This window comes from Equus przewalskii, chromosome 12 (assembly GCF_037783145.1).
Source record: "Equus przewalskii isolate Varuska chromosome 12, EquPr2, whole genome shotgun sequence".
NCBI lineage: Eukaryota > Metazoa > Chordata > Mammalia > Perissodactyla > Equidae > Equus > Equus przewalskii.
In genome coordinates this window covers 27,932,693-27,952,075 of record NC_091842.1, presented here as the reverse complement: position 1 = coordinate 27,952,075, position 19,383 = coordinate 27,932,693, and the positions used below count along the sequence as shown (strand labels likewise).

General features: G+C 50.0%; 1 protein-coding gene across 17 annotated transcripts in view; it reads right to left on the bottom strand.

The window, feature by feature from the left end:
• Nucleotides 1-12,174, bottom strand: part of TMC7 (transmembrane channel like 7) — a 54,269-nt gene extending 42,095 nt beyond the window's left edge. For 5 of the 17 annotated variants that reach the window (XR_011524451.1, XR_011524450.1, XR_011524452.1 and 2 more), the window contains exon 1: nucleotides 8,681-8,837. Coding sequence is in view for 3 of the 17 variants with exons in the window: in XM_070566627.1 (XP_070422728.1) it covers nucleotides 8,681-8,747 (67 nt within the window). In the remaining 14 variants the exon portion in view is untranslated. Of the gene's footprint in view, nucleotides 1-2,857; nucleotides 3,150-8,680; nucleotides 8,922-11,852 lie in introns of those variants that run through there. The other 12 variants (XR_011524454.1, XR_011524455.1, XM_070566622.1 and 9 more) reach the window with 7 other exon arrangements.
• Between the last annotated feature and the right edge of the window lie 7,209 nt (nucleotides 12,175-19,383).

Below are 19,383 nucleotides of genomic sequence, written 5' to 3'. Positions count from 1 at the left end.
GGAACACGGCCTTGAATACCACACAGAAATTCCCCTGCCTTCATGAGACTTCCGTTCTAGCTGGAGGAGACAGATGAGAAATAAGTAAGAATAATGTATTTCAGATAGTGATGTGTGTGGGGAAAAATACGGCAGGGGTAGGTTTGAGCAAAGCCTGAAGGAAAGGAGGAAAAGAGCCTCAGAGCTTTCTGGGAGAAGAGCAAGTACAAAGGCCCTGAGGCAGGACCGTGCCCAGCCAGCTCGAGGAACAGGAGGGAGGCCAGCGTGGCTGGAGGAGAGTCAGCAGCAAGAGAGTGACGGGGTAGGAAGGTAGGGGGAAAACAGGCCAGACCTCACAGGGCCTGTGGGCCACGTCGCTGACTGTGGCTTTTACTTGAGTCAAGTGGGAACGAGGAGAAGTTTTGAGCAGAGGAATGACATACTCTGACTCAGATTTAACAGGATCTCTCTGGCCAGCCCGTGGCTATTTCCGTCCGTGAGCTGCGCAGGTCGGCATGGCCAGGTCCCATGCCAGGGCATCATGTGTCAGGCTGCCCTGTCCTTCTGCAAGGGTGGGGATGTTCTCTATCTGCACGGTCCAATTGCTATGGAGCAACTGAAAGGTGGCTGGTGAGAGTGAGGAAGTGAATTTTGAATTTTATCAGACTTTCTTCAATTTACATTGCCATCACCCCATGTGGCAGGAGGCTACTGAATTGGACCATGCGGACGGGTCTCATTTACAGGAGCCCAGAGCCTAGTCCAAGAGGGGAGGGGCCGGGGCCTGGGAGCCTCTTCCGGCGGCCAGACTTCAGAACTGCAGGGCTGGGAGGACACACATGAGTCACCTACCTGGCACCTGGGTGGGGCCTGGGGACTGGCGGGTCCAAGGCTTTAGGACAGATGAGCAAACATCCTGCAGCAGCAGTGACTAACTGGGTAATCAGAGCCACACTGAGCCCAGAACCCAGGTCTCCTGCTTTTCAGGCCGGCAGAGCCCCCGGTGGGCTGTCGGGGGGCTGTCGGGAGCAATGACTGGGACTGAGTCTGAGGAGGCTACACGACGGAGTGGTTAAGAACACAGCTGCCAAAGCCCGCTGCACGGATTCACACCCCAGCTCCACCCGCCACCTGTGCGACCCGGCAGGTTTCCTGACCATTCTGTGCCTCAGTTTTCCCAGCTGTAAAATGGGGATAGGCGCTCCCACCTCGCACAGCCATCCTGAGGATGAGATGGCTATGATACGGAAAGCGCCTAGAAAAGAGGTCAGCAAACCTTTTCTGTAAAGAACCACACAGTAAATACTTGCTATTTACCACATGGTCTCTGTCACAACGATTCAACTCTGCAGTTGTAGCAGAAAAGCAGCCACAATCCACAAATGAATGCACGTGACTGTGTTCTTTGTTGCTGCTGTTACTGCTGCCGAGTCAATTCTGACTCCCAGGACCCCGTGGACAGCAGAGCGGAACCCTGCCCAGTCTTTCTGCACCGTCCTCTCACCTGCTGGCGCTACATCAGACAGTGCCCTGCTGCTCTTCACAGGGTTTTCACGGCCAGTTTTTCTGGAAGTGGGTGGCCAGGTCCTTCTTCTAGTCTATCTATCTTAGTCTGGAAGCTCCGCTGAAACCCGTCCACTGTGGGTGACCCTGCTGGTATGTGAAATACCGGTGGCATAGCTTTCAGCATCACAGCAACACGCAGCCGCCACAGTATGACAACCGACAGACAGCGGTGTGGCTCCTTGACCGGGAAACGAACCTGGGCCACAATGGTGAGCGGGCCGAATCTTAACCACTAGACCCCCAGGGCTCGCTGACCGTGTTCCAATAAAACTTAATTTACAAAAAAGAGGTGGCGGCCCAAACTGGGCCTGTGGGCTGTAGTCTGCAGACCCCCAGCGTAGGGCCGCGCCTGGCACATTGTGCTGTTCACTCTCAGGCTGTGACTCTGGTTATTTACTGATGAACGAAATGTACAGGAAGATTTTATATCTGCTGTGGGGGATCTTCTTGTGACAGACCAAGCTACTCCCTGTGTGGAGTGTTTATCTTCCCTGGCCAGGACTTCTCCAAAAATGATTTCCAGCATTCCTGGAAGCATAATAAGTGGCCTCTCCTGAGCCTTGAGCACACACCACGATTATGCCAAAACCTTTACATACGTATCTCCCGTTATCTTCATAATTTGTTTATTCTGTGGTTCCTTCTTATGCATTACCCTCATCTTGCACTATGGAAAGTTCAAGAAGATGAGAACTTTGCTCAAGGCTGAGGCAAGGTCTGAACCCTGAGAGCAGAGACCTCAGCACGTCTTATTCTCTCGGACCCCCCTGGCGACCAGCACGGGGCTTGGCACACAACAGGTGCTCCTTAAACATTTGTCAAACGGATACATGGACCCGCTGGCTCCAGATTCACGACATCAAGGTCCTTCTGTCTCAGGAGCTTGTCAAGCGACTTCTCAGAGTCTGTTTCCACGGGGGTAAAATGGGCAAAGGGCACCTACTTCATTAAGTTGCCGTGAGGAGTTCAAGAAAGTTACATACACACCGGAGGCCAAAATCACACAGCTGAGCCGGGCCTGCCGGAGCCTGACCTCGTCCCACCTCCTACTCCTCCTCTGAGCTCCAGCCTGAGGCCTCCTCAAACACACCCAGTCATTCCCACCTCCAGCCCTTGGCTCTTCCCGTCCCCTCCCTCTGCACATCACAGTCACCTGCACTGGCTCCCTGACAGCCCCTTGCCTGGGCTCATCAGTCCCCTCCTCAGAGGGGCCTTGCTGACGGCCCCAGCTGAGCGGGGCCCCTCCTCCCTCCCTGCCTATTCCCTCCTCCGCAGTCATGCAGTCGGGCTTAGTTGCAATCTTCCTCTCGACCTGTTTAGTGAGTGGCTCCCCTGCTGGACGAGAAGCTTCGTGAAAGCTGGTCCCTTGCCCGCCTCTTTCACCACTAGACCCCAGCCCAGGCCTGGCGCTGGTCATGGCTCCGGGGCATTTCCTCTTCCTCTTCCTCCGCCTCCTCCTCCTGGCCTAAGGAGGCGGGTGCCAGCAGGAGGTCTGGGTGGTCCCACACCCAAACAATGCTCCTTTAAAAAGCACCCAGATTGCAACAAAGGTTACAACACCGACAAGTCATTTCCTTCTTTTATCTCTCTCAATTCTTCACTTCCTAAAAAAAACAAAAATAAAATAAGCCGCGGAGGGCCTTTGGGCCAAATGGGGCCTGAGTTGCTGGGCAGAGCTTGGCCTGTCCAAGTCAGAGGGGAGAAAATAACTCCGGCAGCCGGCTGGCTCACCGGGAGCCCCTGCAGCCCCGCGCCGTCCAGCCCGCGGTGCATGGATCCCTCCCTCCTGGGAAAGCTTCAAGGTGATGAGTGACGGGGACGAACAGGCCTGGCAGGTAAGGAGGACAAATAAATACTGCAGGTCGAATGGTTGTCTTCAAGTTTAATACAACGTGTTGCACTGAAACTGACCAAAGAATAGTTAACTATATACATATCTAATAGCATATTTCCAGAAAGTACAGGCACACAGCACACGCAGCCATGGAATTTTATATTTGGGGTAGAGAGGGCCCAAATAATAATAATCATCATAACACTAACAGCTACCATTTGACTGCTCAGCGCCTTCCAGGCATGGCACTAAGTCTTTGATGTGCTCATCTCGTTAAATCCTCTCAGTGACCGCAGAAGAATGGGACAGGATTATCGTCCCCATTTTACAGATGAGAAAACTGAGGCTCAGAGAGGGAACAGGACTTGCTGAAGGCACACAGCTGAGAAGTGGCCAAGTTGGGATGGGATTCACACCTAGGCCAGGCAGGCTCCATACAACCTGCCGCCAGAGGTTCTCTTCATTTATCTTAAAAAAAAAAGGAAAACCAGTTCCAATCTCCTTCACAGAGGCGTCTAAAGGGGCTGTTTCGTTTTATCACTTTCCCCTTCCAGGGCTCCCCTGCCCCTCTGGCAAGTGGGGTCAGTCCAAACGCAGTCACGTCCGGCTTTGCCCGGTCCCCTCGAGAGAGCGGGGTCCCCTGAGGTGGCGACGGGGGGCCAGTGGCCCTGCAGCCAGAACCCAGGTTTTGATTCTGTGATCACATCACCATCTCGGTCACGTCACTTCGGTTCCCCCACCAAACAATGGGGTAACGGTCACAGTCACTCCCCACAGAAGGGTCGAGAGTCCCTGCAGTTGGCCATTCTTCAGAAATTTAGACATGGAATTACCATATCATCCAGCAATTGCGTCCCTAGGTGTACGCGCCAAAGAACTGAAAACGGATGTTCCAATGAGAACTTGTAACTGAATGTTTCTCCTAAGAGCCAAAAGGCGGAAACAACCCAAGCGTCCACCATGGATGAAGGGATAAACCAACCGTGGTACATCCATACCATGGAACATTACTCAGCCACAAAAAGGAACAGAATACTGACACCGGCTACAGCACAGACGAGCTGCGAAAACATTCCTCACGCTCAGGGAAGGAAGCCAGCCACAAAACATCACTTACTGTCTGATTCCATCAAAATGGGATGCCCAAATAGGCAAGTCCCTAAGACAAAATGCTGACTGGTGGCTGCCCGGGGCTGGCAGGAGGGGAAATGGGGTCACTGCTCACTGGGTGCAAGGTTTCCTTCCGAGGTGATGAAAATGTTTCAGAACTAGATAGACGTGATGGTCGCACAGCATTGTGAATGTGCTGAATGTTGCTGAACTGTATGCTTTCAAACGGTGGGTTTTGTTATGTGAATTATATCTCAATAAGAAAAAAGCCGCTGCGTGCAAGCTGGTTGAAGATGACCGGGGGTGATATACTGAGTGGCCGGAATATTGCAAACATTTGGCAAAGGGGAAAAGCCACGAAGAGTCATTCCATTCAACAAACACAGAACACCCCATCACGGGGCTGAGGGGCTGAGGGGGAGGAAACGTCTCTGGGGGGACTTGAGATAGAGTGGGGTCTTTGCCTCTTGGAGGAGGTGGCACTCAAGCTGAGACCAGAATCGTGAGAAGCTGGCCGCAGAGGAGCAGAGTGAAGGGTGTGCCAGGCAGAGGCAACAGCGGCTGTGAAGACCCGAGGAAGGAAACGCTGGGAGGGACTGGCAGGTGGCTGGACCTGTGGGGAGGCTGGGGAGGTTGACAGGGGCCGGCTCAGAGTGACAATACTCTCCAGGAGCCCTGGGACAAGGTGGCCTTCCAGCCTCTACTCCTATCAGAACCCCCACTTTACAGATGGGGAAACTGAGGCTCAGAAAAGGAAGTAGCTTGCTCAAGGCCACACCACTTATGAGATGGCAAGTCAGTGTCTGAACCCTGGTCTGTTCCATTCCAAAATTCCTGGTCTTAAAAACAATCCAACTGGAGAAAATCTAGAATACAGTTCAGGGCCAGCCTGGTGGCACAGCGGTTAAGTGCACACATTCCACTTTGGTGGCCCCGGGTTCGCCGGTTCGGATCCCAGGTGCAGACGTGGCACCGCTTGGCAAGCTTTGTTGTGGCAGGTGTCCCACATATAAAGTAGAGGAAGATGGGCATGGATGTTAGCTCAGGGCCAGTCTTCCTCAGCAAAAAGAGGAGGATTGGAGGCAGATGTTAGCTCAGGGCTAATCTTCCTCAGAAAAAAAAAAAAAGAATATAGTTCAATGAATACTTTGACAGGGTGAGGCCAGCGGGCTGGGCGGGCACAGAGAAGGGACACATAGTCCAGCCTTTGGGAAGGGAGGTAGTTAGGGAAGGCTTCTGGGAGGAAGTGACACTAGATTGAAAGAAGAGGAGTATGCCTTGTAAGGAAGTAAGGGAATGGTGCCCAGGGTAGAGGGAACCGAGGGGCTTTGCAGGCTCAGGAAGCAGCGTGGAGACCATCTGGCAGGTGTAGGGGAATCTGGGCACTCAAACAGCAGCCAAATCGTGACGGGCGTCCACTCACCTGATATGCACTGAAGGCCTACTATGCACCCAGCACTGTGCTGAGCATGGGGATGCCGTGGTGAGCCACCCAGCCCCTGGCCCGCTGGAGCTCCTCCAGCAGGGGAGGCAGCGACACGAACAACAACGGTGAACATATGCATGGCACATGGCAGCCAGGCACCAGGACACCCCAGTGGTCCTCTCCCAGCAATATCCTGACATTCAAGCGCTTATCTAGGCCCCCCCACACTGAGCAGGGCCAACCTGTGTGACTTCCCAGACCAGATCATAAAGGACACTACGGCTTCTGTCTTGCTCTCTCTTGGATCATCTGCTCAAGGCAAGCCAGCCGCCATGTCCCAAGGACACTCAAGCTGCCGTCTGGGAGGCCCCCTGGAGAGGAACTGAGGCCTCTTGCCAACAGCCAGTGTCAACGCCATCCATGTGAGCAAGTCACCTTGGAGGGCATCCTCCAGCCCCAGGCAAGCCTTCGGATGACTGCATCCCTGGCTGACACCGTGACTGAGTCCTCATAAGAGACCCCGAGCCAGAACCACCCAGACTGGTCACTTGCAAATTCCTGAGCTACAGAAACTGAGAGAAGTGATTATTATTGCTCTCAGACACTAAGTTTGGGGTAATTTGTTACACAGCGGAGATAACGAATACAAGCACTTACTAAGTTCTGTATGTAAATTAACTCTTTAATCCTCATAATGAGCCCCTGAAGCAGGCACTATCATTATCTCCATAGGGAAAGGGAGGCACCAAGCTTCCTCAAAGACAAAACCAGTAAATGGGGAAATGAGGATTTGCTTCTGGGAATCAGAAGTCTAGACTGACAACCTCTACACCATAGCTGCCAGTGTGGCTGCAGGACATTTCATTAATTCACTCATTCATTCACTCAACACATATTTAGTGTCTACCATGTGCCAGACACTGTTCTGGGTCCTAAGGGGAACAAGACAAAGCCCCTGCTCTTCCTGGCACCCACATTCTAGAAGGCGAGTCAGCTAACGAACAAGGAAACAGTCAAACCAGGTGACTTCAGATGGCAGAAAGTGCTTTGAAGGCACGAGCAAGGTCAGGGGGAGAGAGATGGGGGCACTTCTTCCGACAAGATGGCTCCAGAGGTCTGCCTCTCTGCGGTGACATTTGAGCAGAGACCTGACAGGAGGAAGAGGCTGCCACATGAAGATCAAAGAGAAGAGCAGATGCAAAGGCCCTGAGGCAGAAACGACCTTGACAGGATGGAGGAATGGGAAGGCAGTCAGTGTAGCTGGAGCAGGACAGGCTAAGGGAGGGCCATAGGTGATGAGGGAGAGAGCAGCTGGGGTTCCATCACCAGGCCCTGTTGGCTACCATAGAAAAGCCTGGAGTTTACTCCCAGAGCAGTGGGAAGCCACTGGAGAGTCTTAATTAAGAAGGAGAGCAGTGTGATCTGTTATCATGTAAGAGGACATGCCTTTTCCATTCTGTAAACCAGCCGCCCTTTGTCTCCTGCCTCCCTCCAGCTGTCTTCCCATGACGCCCACACAGCGGGTCACGGCTTCAAAAGGACTACACAGTTACAAACGTGGTCCCTTCTGAGCTCCCACCCAAGCCAGTGGGGACCAGGTCGTAAAACATCATCTGGCCAAGGGACAGGGGAGACTTTTTGTCACAGGGACCAGCTAGGACAGTCATAGAAAGACGCTTAGGGAGTTCCCTCAAACCCCTACAAAGATCCAAGAAAGATGACTGTCATGCCTTCTGTAGGGGAAACCGGGGCTGGCACCCTACATGTGACAGACTGCGCTAGAATAAGGGAAGAGAAGTAAACACCGGCTAGAAAATACTTGAATGGCTCTTAGCGAAAGGCTGAAATGCAGAGGATGCCAGCAGTATTCCTAAGGGGCTGGAAAAGCATCAGCACCAGCCTGGGCTCACTTCTGATTCCCGAGCAGGTTCTCCGAGTCTGGGTCTCTCCAGATGTCTTTTCTTCTTCTGAACATGGAGAACAATGCAATCAGAAGGGCGCCTAAGTCTCTGTAACAAGATCGCTATTCTCAAACTGAAATAGAGAAAACGCTGCGGATAAAGCTCACAGCAGGCTCTCATCTTTTTTTTTTAGGGGCAAATTAAGCTACAAATGCTACAGAGAAGCCCGCCCGGCTGCTGGCAACTTTTCCCACTTGACTGGGTGGTGGTTGTCCACATTTATGCAAAAATTCACAAAGCTGTACACTTCACTGTAACTTTCACCTAAGAAAAAAATATTACACTTGCCCGGCTACCATTCATTGTGCCTTTCCACGTACCGTGAGAGGCACTTCACACATTTTTCTCTCAGGGAATCCCACCAACATCCTATTCCCATTTTCCTGCTGAATAAGCTGAGGCTCAGAGAAGGCAGGCCACTTACCAAAGACCACACAGCACTAAACAGCCGAGGCAGAATACAGTTCCAAGTCTGCCTAATTGGAAAGGCTGAAATGTTTGGGAGGCTGGCACCTGGTACCGGAATGTCACGGCTGGCAGGGATCCCAGGATCTCTCCATTTAACAGATAAAGTTATTTAGAGACCGGGATCCCTCGGCCGGTAATGGGAAGGCAAACCCACTACGGTCGGGACTCCCATTCTAGTGCTCCTTTAGGTAGGGCATGTGCCCTCTCAATTGGATGAGGATGGGCGGGCGGAAGGAGAGCAGGAATAAGAAAGATCACTTTCCCCAAAGCCAGGGGACCCGGCGCAGGGCGGTAGGGAAGGAGCTGGGGCCCCCGGAGCACGGGCCCGCCGCCTACCTTGGTGCACGAAGGGCTGCCTGCCGCGCCTGCCGGCCGGGAGCGCACTGGCACTGGACTCGCTCATGGCTGCGCCGCGCGCCCCGCCGAGGCCACCGCCGCCGCCCGGCCTTCCCTCCCGGAGCCGGGATCCCAGGTTCCGGCGCCGACGTCACAGAGGCCGGGGCGGGGCGGCCGGGCGGCCCTTCCCACGCCCGCCGCCGCTGGACCACCGGGCGGGGCGGCAGGGATGGGCCGCAGCGGGGTGCGTCGGCGCGCCCCGCTGCGTCCCGGAGCGGCGATGGCACAGCCGGCTGGAGAGCCCGAGAGCCCCAGGAAGGCTCCACCCGGCGGCCGGGATAAGGCGCGCCCTCCCAGATGTCTTACTAAATGCAAGTGTCTAATAAAAATAACCCAGACGCCACACGAGTGTATCCAACAAGTTAGCATTCGGGCCCAAAAAGGAATAAAAAGAATATCTGTGCATGTTTGCAGAGGTATGAGATAGCCTTCGAGTGGGAGGCTGGATGAAAACGGTGCCGGGAAGGATTTTCACTGTATGATGTGTTTGTCATACCTTTTGCACCGTATGCACGTCCCATTGCTATACACTGATCCATGCACAGTTCAAAACATGAAGTTAAAAGTAATTGCTAAATATAGATGCCAAATAATTAAATAGTACATATATTTGTTTATTATGCAAGTAATTGCCAAAGTAAATACTAAATGGGGAAGTCTGATAAATCTCCTGCACAGAAGAATTCCAAATAATTCATATAGATGCTTCAAGGAGGTGGAGCATAATTAAAACCGGTGGGCAGTTAGCCATTAACGATTAGGTAGCCAGTGACTAAAGTTTTTTAGGCAGTTATTAATTGTAGCTTTGTTATCCTTCCACCCATTGTTAGCTGTGCTGCTGGGGCAATATATTATCCGGCTCGCACTAGGTTCCTGCAGAAAACATACCTGATGCTGGGGTCCCCATGGTAACAGATGCTTGAGCTGTTTTTCAGAAACTAAGAGTCGACCCCTGTCCGGTTTAGGCAGGGAGAGACCACCAACCCAGCAAGTGGGCCTCTGCGGGTGTCCCATAGGTGACCTCCTGACCTCAGGGAACCGAAAACTCCCCCCTCAGATCATGCTAACACGATTTTGTGAACGTGCGTCCTGTGAAGAGCCACGTGGCTTGCCTACGCTTGCGCACGCAGATCATTGATTACTTGACTCCTCCTCCCCTCCAATCATCCAGCTCCACACTTCAGACCACCCTACCCCTTTAGCCCATAAATGTCCCAAATCCCCATTTTTCGAGGAGGCAGATTTGAGATTTGCTCTCCCGTCTCCTCGCTGGGCTGCCTCGTGAATAAACCCTTTCTCTGCTGCAAACTCGTCGTTTTGGTGATTCGCTTTTCCTGCAAGGGGGAAAATGAACCTGATTTGGTAACACGACTCCCCACTCTTTCAGTGTGGGCTGCACACAGTGACTTCCTTCCAAAGAGGACACTATGGGGCTGGGGGCAAGTAACTTTACCTGGATAACACGGGACAAACACTTCCTCAGATGGAGGATCAAGGTCAACATCCACAATGATGAGTCCTGTGGATGGCGTGCACCCTCGATGGGATGTGATGAGAATGACACTTTCTCTGTGGGGTCTTTCTCCCCGAATCCATAACCCCAGTCTAATCACAAGAAAAACATCAGACAAACCCCGAGCGAGGGATGTTTACCAGGTACACAGCTCCACAAAGCTGTCAAGATCACCAAAAACATGAAAAGTCCAAGAAACTGTCACAGCCAAGAGCAGCCTAAGGGGACATGATGACGAGTGCGATGTGGCAGCTGGATGGGGATATGGAACAGAAAAAAGTGACAACTAAGCAAATCTGAGTAAAGTATGGACTTTAGACACAATAATGTGTCAACATCGGTTCAACCGCCGTGAGAAACGTACTATACGGATGTAAGATGATAATAATCAGAGGAACTGAGCCTGGGTGTATGGGAACACTCTGTACTATTTTCAAAATTTCCTGCAACTCTAAAACTACTCCAAAATAGAAAGATTATATTTTTTTTAAAAAAAGCAATTGCCTGGTTCAAAATAAATGCTATTTTTATTGTAGTTAAGGGCAGGGTCACTGGGTTTCCAGTTAGAACCTAGTTTCCTATTATTCCCTGAGTGAGCTGAGCCACATGCCTCAACCTCTCTGAGCCTCTGTTTTCTCATCTGTAAAACAGAGATATGGTACTAGATCTCTGGGCTGTGGTGAGAGTAATCGCCTCAAGGGCCTGGCAGAGCATCTGGGGGTAAAAAACCTAATCTGGATGCCAACCTCACACTTACACAAACGAAAAGCCAAACAAAGATATAGACGTAAAAAGCAAAACCATGAACGTACTAAAAACAGGTGTTTTGTTTTTAAGTGTCAGAGAGAGGAAGGCGTTACTAAGCTGGACCCAAACCCAGAAGCCAAAGGCATGATCAATTCAACTACAAATATTCATATAAAATACAAAATTTTCAAATAAAAATTTTAAAGTTTGCTGCGCAAACAATGACATTTGTACCAGGATGTTCCTTGCAGCGTTGTTTAGAATAGCAAAAACTGAGAGCAGCCTGAATCTCCACAGCTGAGAGGCTGGTTAAATAAATTTTGGCACATATGTACAGCTATTATATAGCTCTATACGTAGACAGAAAGTTCTATATATACGTGTATAATTAAGTGAATAATTAAGTGGGAAAACAAGGTGCAGAAGTGCATCAGGTAAACTACCATTTAAGTAAAGAAAGAACAAGAATATGTATACGTTTGCAAATGCATAGTATATCTCAGGACAAGGTGGGTATTTACTGATTATCCTATTTTTGGGGGCGGGACTGCATAGACATATTACCTAAACATGCTCAAATTTTTAAAAATTAAACTTAAAGTCTGTGGCACAAAGGAGTGTCGACAAAGAATGGCTATTTCTACCTTGAGACACTGCCTCCCTCTTCCCTTCCTCACCAGAGACCACCTCCCAGCCCCCGATTCCAGCCCACAGATTTGGAAGGGGATGGACAAGAACCTATTTTCTCTACAAACGGAAGAAAGAATCGGGTGGAGGCAGTGGTGACTGGGCTGGGACCCCGGAGACGAGGTTCAGGACTCCGGGCGCCCATCGCCCTCCTGCGGGTCTCACCTGGTACCCGGCCCTGCTTGGGTCTGCATCCTGAGCCGGCCGAGGCTGCAGCATCTCTCCGGGGCAGCGGAAGGACCCCAGACTCCCGGAGGAGACTCCTTCCTCCCAGGAGAGGACTAATTTTACAGGAATAAAAATAGGGTAGTTATTCCGGAAAAGGTCTCAAAAATCTCTTGTCTGAAGGAAGTGGAAGAGGAAGAAGTCTGGCAGAGGGACAAACAGAAATTCAGACAGAAGGATGGCGAGCGGGCCAGAAAGCAGAACCAAAAACGGAATCCTTGATTCTGTGCGCTGCGTTCTTTCAAAGCGGGGTAAGGGGCACATGGCTTGCCACAGCGCCCTCTATTGTCTGTCTCAGTCCTAGCACTTTATTTTTACTACTACTTTGTTTCCTACCCTAGCATATCAGCTTAGTGAGGGTCTCTTATTATTAGGGGAATAATGATAATAATAACTGCCACTTAATGAGAACTTACTATGTACCAAACCCTTATCGTGCATTAGCTCGGCTACCCTTCATCATCCCCAAGACGACAAGAGGACCTTTCAATCCCCGTTTTATAGAGAAATGAACTGAGTGGGTCCTTGCTCCTTCCTTCCCCACCCCACCCAAGCACCACCACCTCTGCCAAAGCAAGGACTGCCTCCTGACTGTCCCCCTGCCTTGTCCAAGCCTTGTCTACCCAGCAGTCAGAGCCAACTTCTCGGAAAGGAAACTGATCCTGTCATTTTCCTGCTTAACCATCCTCTCCTGTGATGGTTTCCTCTTGCCACTTAGAATACATACTCACCCTCCTTATCATGTGTGGACCAGACTTCGCAGGCTCCGTCCACCCCATCTCCTACCATCTCCACCGTCCCCGGCTTCCTTTCTGCTCCCTGAACACAGCTCGCATGCTCCAGCCTGCGAGCTTTGTGTCTGCTGTTTCTCTCCCGCTGGGACCCGCGCCACACACTTGCCCCTGATGTTGCCTGCTTTTCTCTTCGCATGGTAAAAGATGGCCACGTCGCAGCCCGAAGTTTACATAAACCCTGAAGAGTGCATGGAGGTCTCTGGGTCGCAATTCCCAATCCGGGGAGGGAAAGTCTGATATACTTGACGTAAATCAAAAGTAAATTCTTGGCCCCATCAACCATGTTCTTACTGCAGGTTGTTCTGGTACGAACATGGCTCCCGGTGCATCTTACTGTCTTTCCTCTTCATCCCACCACCAACTGCCATTCCACGAGTTACCTACAGCAGAGACACTCTGTAAACTGCAAATCTCTAAATAAATGTTAATGCAGTGGCTGTGGCTGTGTAAGATTTATAACTATTGGATTGCAAAATTGGACAAGGGAGAGAGCATTTTACATGCCACAGATGCAGGCAAAGAAAGAGCATCAAGGAAGAGTATCGTTTTAGTTCATTTAGCAAAAGAATTAGCCAATGTCTTTGCTACTCCGAATTTTCACAGATAATTTGAGTTTGCTGTTGGTTTGTTAGCTTTTTTACTCATTTGGCTGGTTTACCTAGACAAAGCCGCCGGCAAAATGTTTTCTTCACCTTCTGACATATTCCCTGACCTGCACCAAATTTCTGGTACCTCCTGATTGATGAAAGCTTGCTCTAAAGATCACAGCTCTTTCATTTGCCAGCAGTGGTAACCCAGTCTGATTGTCTTAAAAGATAACGGGAATTTATTGGGAGGATGCTGGGCAGGACGGGGCTCAGCCTCAGAAGGAGATGGAAACGCAGCACTGGAGGGAACCCAGGAGGCAGTGCCCTCTCCGCCTCTCTCATTTTGGCTTCTCTCTGAGGCTGCTGGTTCCTTCTCACACCACGTCCCAGCTTTCTGCCTTTCTGCTTTCCAGGACAGGTGGCGGAAAATGGCTGGCCACAGCAAGAACTGATGGGGCTGACAGATCTTTGCTGTTGCTCTGTCTCTTTCCCTCTCTCTATCTGTACTTTTCTGAGTAATTCCTAAGTCAGTTATTCAGTGTCCCACCAGCCACAGTTTTAATCACATTGGGGAGATACTTTCACGCAGGATTGTAGAATTTACCCATAGATATCACCTCCAGAGAAGACAGCGGTGAGTACGAATATGACCATGGACAGAAGAAGGAAGCCTTTGCTGTGGGTTGCTAACCCTTGGTCCTACTAGCTAGGATGTCTTCCTCCTCCAAGAGAGGCCCAAACGGAGGAGTAAGTGTTGAGTGTTGCGGCATAGATTTTGAGTCAGGAATTTGTTTCTTCTTCTTTATTAGGAAAAAGTGTTCAGTAATGGCAAAAAAAGAAAAAAAAAGAAAAAGAATGGGTATAAATTATTCTAAGGAGCCTGTATTAGGAATTCTTTCATTTGCAAGTAACAGAACATCCAGCTTGACCCTGCAGGGCATTTTGACTTGCTTAATAGGATATTTCAAGATGGGCTTGGTAGCTCATCGATGCCGTCAAGGACTTAGGTTCTTTCTGTCTGCTTTGCCATCCATAGCATGTTGGCTTTTTGTCTTCATGGTTGCAAGATGGCTGCCACATCTCCAGACATCACATCCATGTTAAGGTGGTAAAGAAAGATAAAGGACAAAGCCAGCAGAATTTGGCATTATGGCCACCCTTTGCTGTCAGGAAGGCTGGGAAGGTGAGGATCTGGTTTTCTAGCTTCTAGAACGGGATTAGGAATGAACAGTAGGTGGTCCAGCCAACAGTGTCTGCTTAGCTCTTCTTCAATAGCAAGTAATAGGAATGTTCGTAAAGGAGGGGTGACTATATTAAACCAGTTCTGCCCTGAGCCCTCTTTTCACTCCCCCACCCCAGCTCCTGGAGCAGGTGGGGAATCCTAGGCTGGAGCAGGCAAGGCTCCCTGGTCTCAGGTCCTCCCACACTGACTGTGCTTTCCTCGGAGGTCGCTCTGTCCAGGACACGCCGGGAGCAGAACCTCTACATCCACCGCCACCTGCATTGCTCCTTCCGTTCCTTCCTGCGGGATCTTTAAGAAGTCTAGGGTGGTGAATATAACGTAGGAGAGTAAAACAGGCTCGGGACCGTTCAGGAGCATCTGTGCCTAATGAAACAGAAGCGGGGACGACGTGGATGAACCTGATCTTAAAATGTGTCTCCAGACCCACAGACCACTCACGGGGGTCCCCGCAGGAGAAAACAACTTACCAACTTGTCATAATTATAATAAATCTCCATTGCTGATCAGACTGTCATATATCAAAAATCATATCTTTTGGCCTAGTCATTTTATTTTTAGGAATTTACATTAAGAAAATATAACATCTGTGCACAGAGTTACAACAAGGATGATGATGGTGGTGATGATAATGAAGCCACATTGAGCAGTTGTTTTCTAGAGGCGGGTCTTTCTGTATGCTTTATGTGGATTAACCCATTTAATCCTTTCAGTAGCCCAGTGAGGTAGGAACTATCATAGCCCCATTTTACAGATGAGGAAAATGAGCCCCAGAGAGTCCAAATGTCTTCTCCTACGTCATACAGCTAGGAAGTGGTGGGGCTGGAAGTCCATCCCGGGGAGTCTGACCCCAGAGTCCACGCGGTCAACCACTGTGTTTTTACGATGATCCTGATGAAAGTCTTCTCAGCACTGTTTAAAATATAAAACAAACCAACAAAAAGAGGATGTCCAACAATAAGGGGTCGGTTGAATAAATTACGGAGCATCCATTGAATGGAATACTGAGCAACTGTAAATGATGTAAAATAATTCACATAATGACATGAAAAAATGTTCACAATATGTTGTAAGTGGAAAAGACATTTGAACAGAATATAAAGGATCTAATCCCATTTTAGTAAAAATGTATGTGCGTGCATGTGTGTATAAATTAAAACAACCACACGAAGACCCTGGCAGTAGTTATTTCTAGGTGATGACAGTAGAAGTCTTTTTTTTCTTATTGCTTTTCTGTATTTTCCAAACTTTCTACAAAATTGCATTCATCATTGAGAAATGACAGTTATTATTTTGAAATGTATTAGAGGATAGCTGTTCTTTATCCGTATGCTTTCTCTTGGGTCAAATTCTTTTTTTTTTTTTTAGGAAGATTAGCCCTGAGCTAACTGCTGCCAATCCTTCTCTTTTTGCTGAGGAAGACTGGCCCTGAGCTAACATCCGTGCCCATCTTCCTCTACTTTCTATGTGGAACGCCTACCACAGCATGGCTTGCCACGCGGTGCCATGTCTGCACCAGAGATCCGAAACAGTGAACCCCAGGCCACTGAAGCGGAACATGCACACTTGACGGCTGCGCCACTGGGCCGGGCCCTTGGGTCAAATTCTTAACAGAAAACCACTGATCATACAATTTTTATCGTTGCTACGACTGGTGATGATAATCTAGCCCCAGGACTAACTGGCAGTGTGGTCACAGACAAACCTTCTCACCCACTGCGCCCTCTGATTCCACGTGTGCAAGACAAATGGATTGGAGCAGTGATTCTCAACCTGAGGTGGTACCTCCCCCTGGGGGGCATTTTGGAAATGTGGGGAGGAGGCTTAGAAGTCACCACAAATAGAGGATGCTGCTGGCTTTTAATTCAAGGGGGAAAGCCAGGTTGGTAGGTCCCCTTCCACACGATAAACATCCTGTTTCCCGGGACGCCCACCATCCAAGACCCAAGCAGACACGCCAGCAGGTGAAAACCTGTTCTAGTGATCTGAGCCGAGAACCAAACTCCATCTGACAAGTAAGCACCTGGTATCTTTGTGTGATTTGCGCACGCACTGAAGTTTCCAGGGACGCAGCTGCCATGTAGGTCGTGAGGCGAGCAGCATGATTGGATCCCCAGTTCTCCCAAGAGCTATTCACTGTTTCAGAAAATCAAAGCCGCTCAGGGTGTTTGGGTCGTCACTACCACACTCCTGTGTCGCTCTGCTCTTGCAGCTGATGCCTTTGGGATGTTTCTTCTAGAAGCCGTCCCCGACTTCATTACTTCTCTCTTATAAAGTTCTCTTGTTTTATCCCTCCTTTCTCGTGGAGCTGGGGCAGTACACTGTCTGGTTCTCTATATTAGTTGTGCAGGCAATGCCCTCCCTCCAAAGAGCCACGTGACCCCCTCCGGGGCCACCCCCATCCTCCACCCTCCCGGACCCCTTCACCTGCTCTGTATGTTTCCTTTTTGCCATGGCAAGTATCACCTTCTAACAAACTACACAACTCATTCTTTTATATTTATTGTGTGTCTCCCACTAAAATGAAAGCCCCTGAGCGCAGGCATCCCGGTCTGTCTGGGGTCACTGACGCATCCATGTGCCTGGACTCTCTGGGCCACCGCAGGGCTCAGTCGGTGACACCGGTTGGTTGCATGAGTGGGTCTGTGAAGGTCATTTTAGGATCGTAAAGGGGACTGCAAACTCTGGGTCAGCTCCTGATGGCCTTTTCTCAGGACCCTCTTGAAATGTGGAAAATAATAGGGTCGGGGTGGGGGAATCTCTCTTTCTGGTACAAATTGCTCCGTGGTGTTTAAATGTGAATGCTTCTTTATTTGGAGTCATGAGGGGCAAGGTTAAGGCAAATTGCAAAGTAATTCAGAAAAGGTCAGACACCTTTGGACGGGGAAAGGCCCAGCCCCCTTTTAGTTGTCCAGGCTCTTGGCTGCCAGCATAGGGCCCCCTCTCAACAGTTCGTTCCCTGCTGGAGAGAGCTCAGCTGCTGTTTGAAAGACATGAGAGTTTGCGGTCCTGCCTCCACACACATGCATATGGGCGTGTCCCTTCCCACAGGGCTCAGAGACGGACCACTGGCCCATCTGGAAAGCTCTCCCTGCCTCCCAATTCCTACATCAACGCAGCCCTAAACCAGCCCTTCTTCTCACAAAGCACTGACCATGTCCCCATCTCCCTGGGATGACCCAGTTTTAATCCCATCCAGCCAAGAGCCGAATCCTAACAGAGGCCACGATAGGTATTCCCCTGGGGCTGCTCACAAGCCTAAAAACCAGCCATTAGAGACCCCCCCCAAGGCCTGGTGGCCCCTTCTGTGTTCTGTGACCCAGGAGGGGAAACCGCTGTGTCAGCTCTTTTTTGCACACACCACCGAACTGTGGAGCACAGGACAATTGCTACATGAAATGTTCATTACAAACCCCTGTACATGCATTTGTGTGTGTGTATGAGTGTGTCAAGGTGCAAGCCCTTTTTCTTGGGAAGGACTGTCTTATTCCGATGCTTTAGCCTTCTTTTTCATGTTAAAATGTCCTATTTGCTGCGGAGAGAGGTGGATAAGAGTGTGGGCTCTGTAGCCAGACAGGCTGGGTTGACAGCTCTGCCACTTACTAGCTGTGTGATCTGGGGTGAGTTGCTAAACCTCTCTGGGCTCCTATCTTTCCATCTATCAAATGAATCTAATAATAGTATCTACCACCAACGCAGAGCTGGGACTAGAGAAAGGCAGGCAGGGCACAACATTGACGAAGTCACTCAGGGTTTGCCGAGTGCCGGGTCAGCACCTGAGAGTGTCTCCCACCCTTCCCTTCCGCCTCCCCATCCCCCACCTAGTCCCAGTCCAGCTCTTAAGGTCGTTGGAGCAGCATAATCAGGTAAATCTTTGTAAAGCACTTAGAACAGTGCCTGGCCCATCGTAAGTGTATATAAATGTTTGTTAAATACATTGTTTTTTTCATTAAATGTGTTAGTAAATGGTAGCGTTGTCTTTTCTTCTCTTTATGTAATTTTGTCCTGTGTTGGCCTTGTAAAAAAAAACAAACAAAAAACCAGCTGGTGACCCTAAATTAGTTCCCAAAGTTTGTTGGAGAATTTTACCGCTTTGAGTAGTTCCTGTTGCATCACCCCAGGGGGCACACGATGTCAGACCCCCCACTCTTGGTGATGTTGTTTGTCTGCCGCATTGAGGTGGTGAATTTGGGAATTTTAAAGCACTGAGTCTGGAACATTTTGACTTGCTAACGTTCGGGTTATATCTGTAAATTATATTCCTTTTGTTCACATTTATCCTTCTTTAGGGTCCTTCCTCGGGGTCAAGATTTGGACCGATCAACTCTTTGCAATTTCAGGAAAAGTCAGCTCCTGGAGCAGTTTGTGACCATGAGCACGAGACAAACAGTGTCTGCACAGCAAAGAAACTGTGGGCACCTCATGAAAGAAGAGACCCAGGTCTGCGCCACCAAGGGGACAAACCTTCTAACGTGACACAGCTTCTCCTGTTAACTGAAGCTGTTTGTCACTGAACCCAAACACAGGCTCATTTCCCCACCACGCAGGAGGGCCAGTCAAGAAAAAAGCTGAAACACCAGGCTGATGGCAAGGAAAGAAGTTTATTACGGAAAAGCAGCCAGACAAGGAGATGGGAGTTAGAACTCAGAGGTACCTCCTCGAAGGAAAAAGGTAGGGGTTGTTATCTGGGGTTTTAGGTAGGGGATGGGGAGCATGTGGCCGTGCTGGTTGGTGCCTTCCCACCTGCTTGTGTTTGGCCTTGAAGAGTGAATTTCTTTTCCCTTGACTGTCCGGACTTTTCTGGTTAGTTTTTATCTTCAGCCTGTGTTTGGCCTTGTGAGGCTGAATCT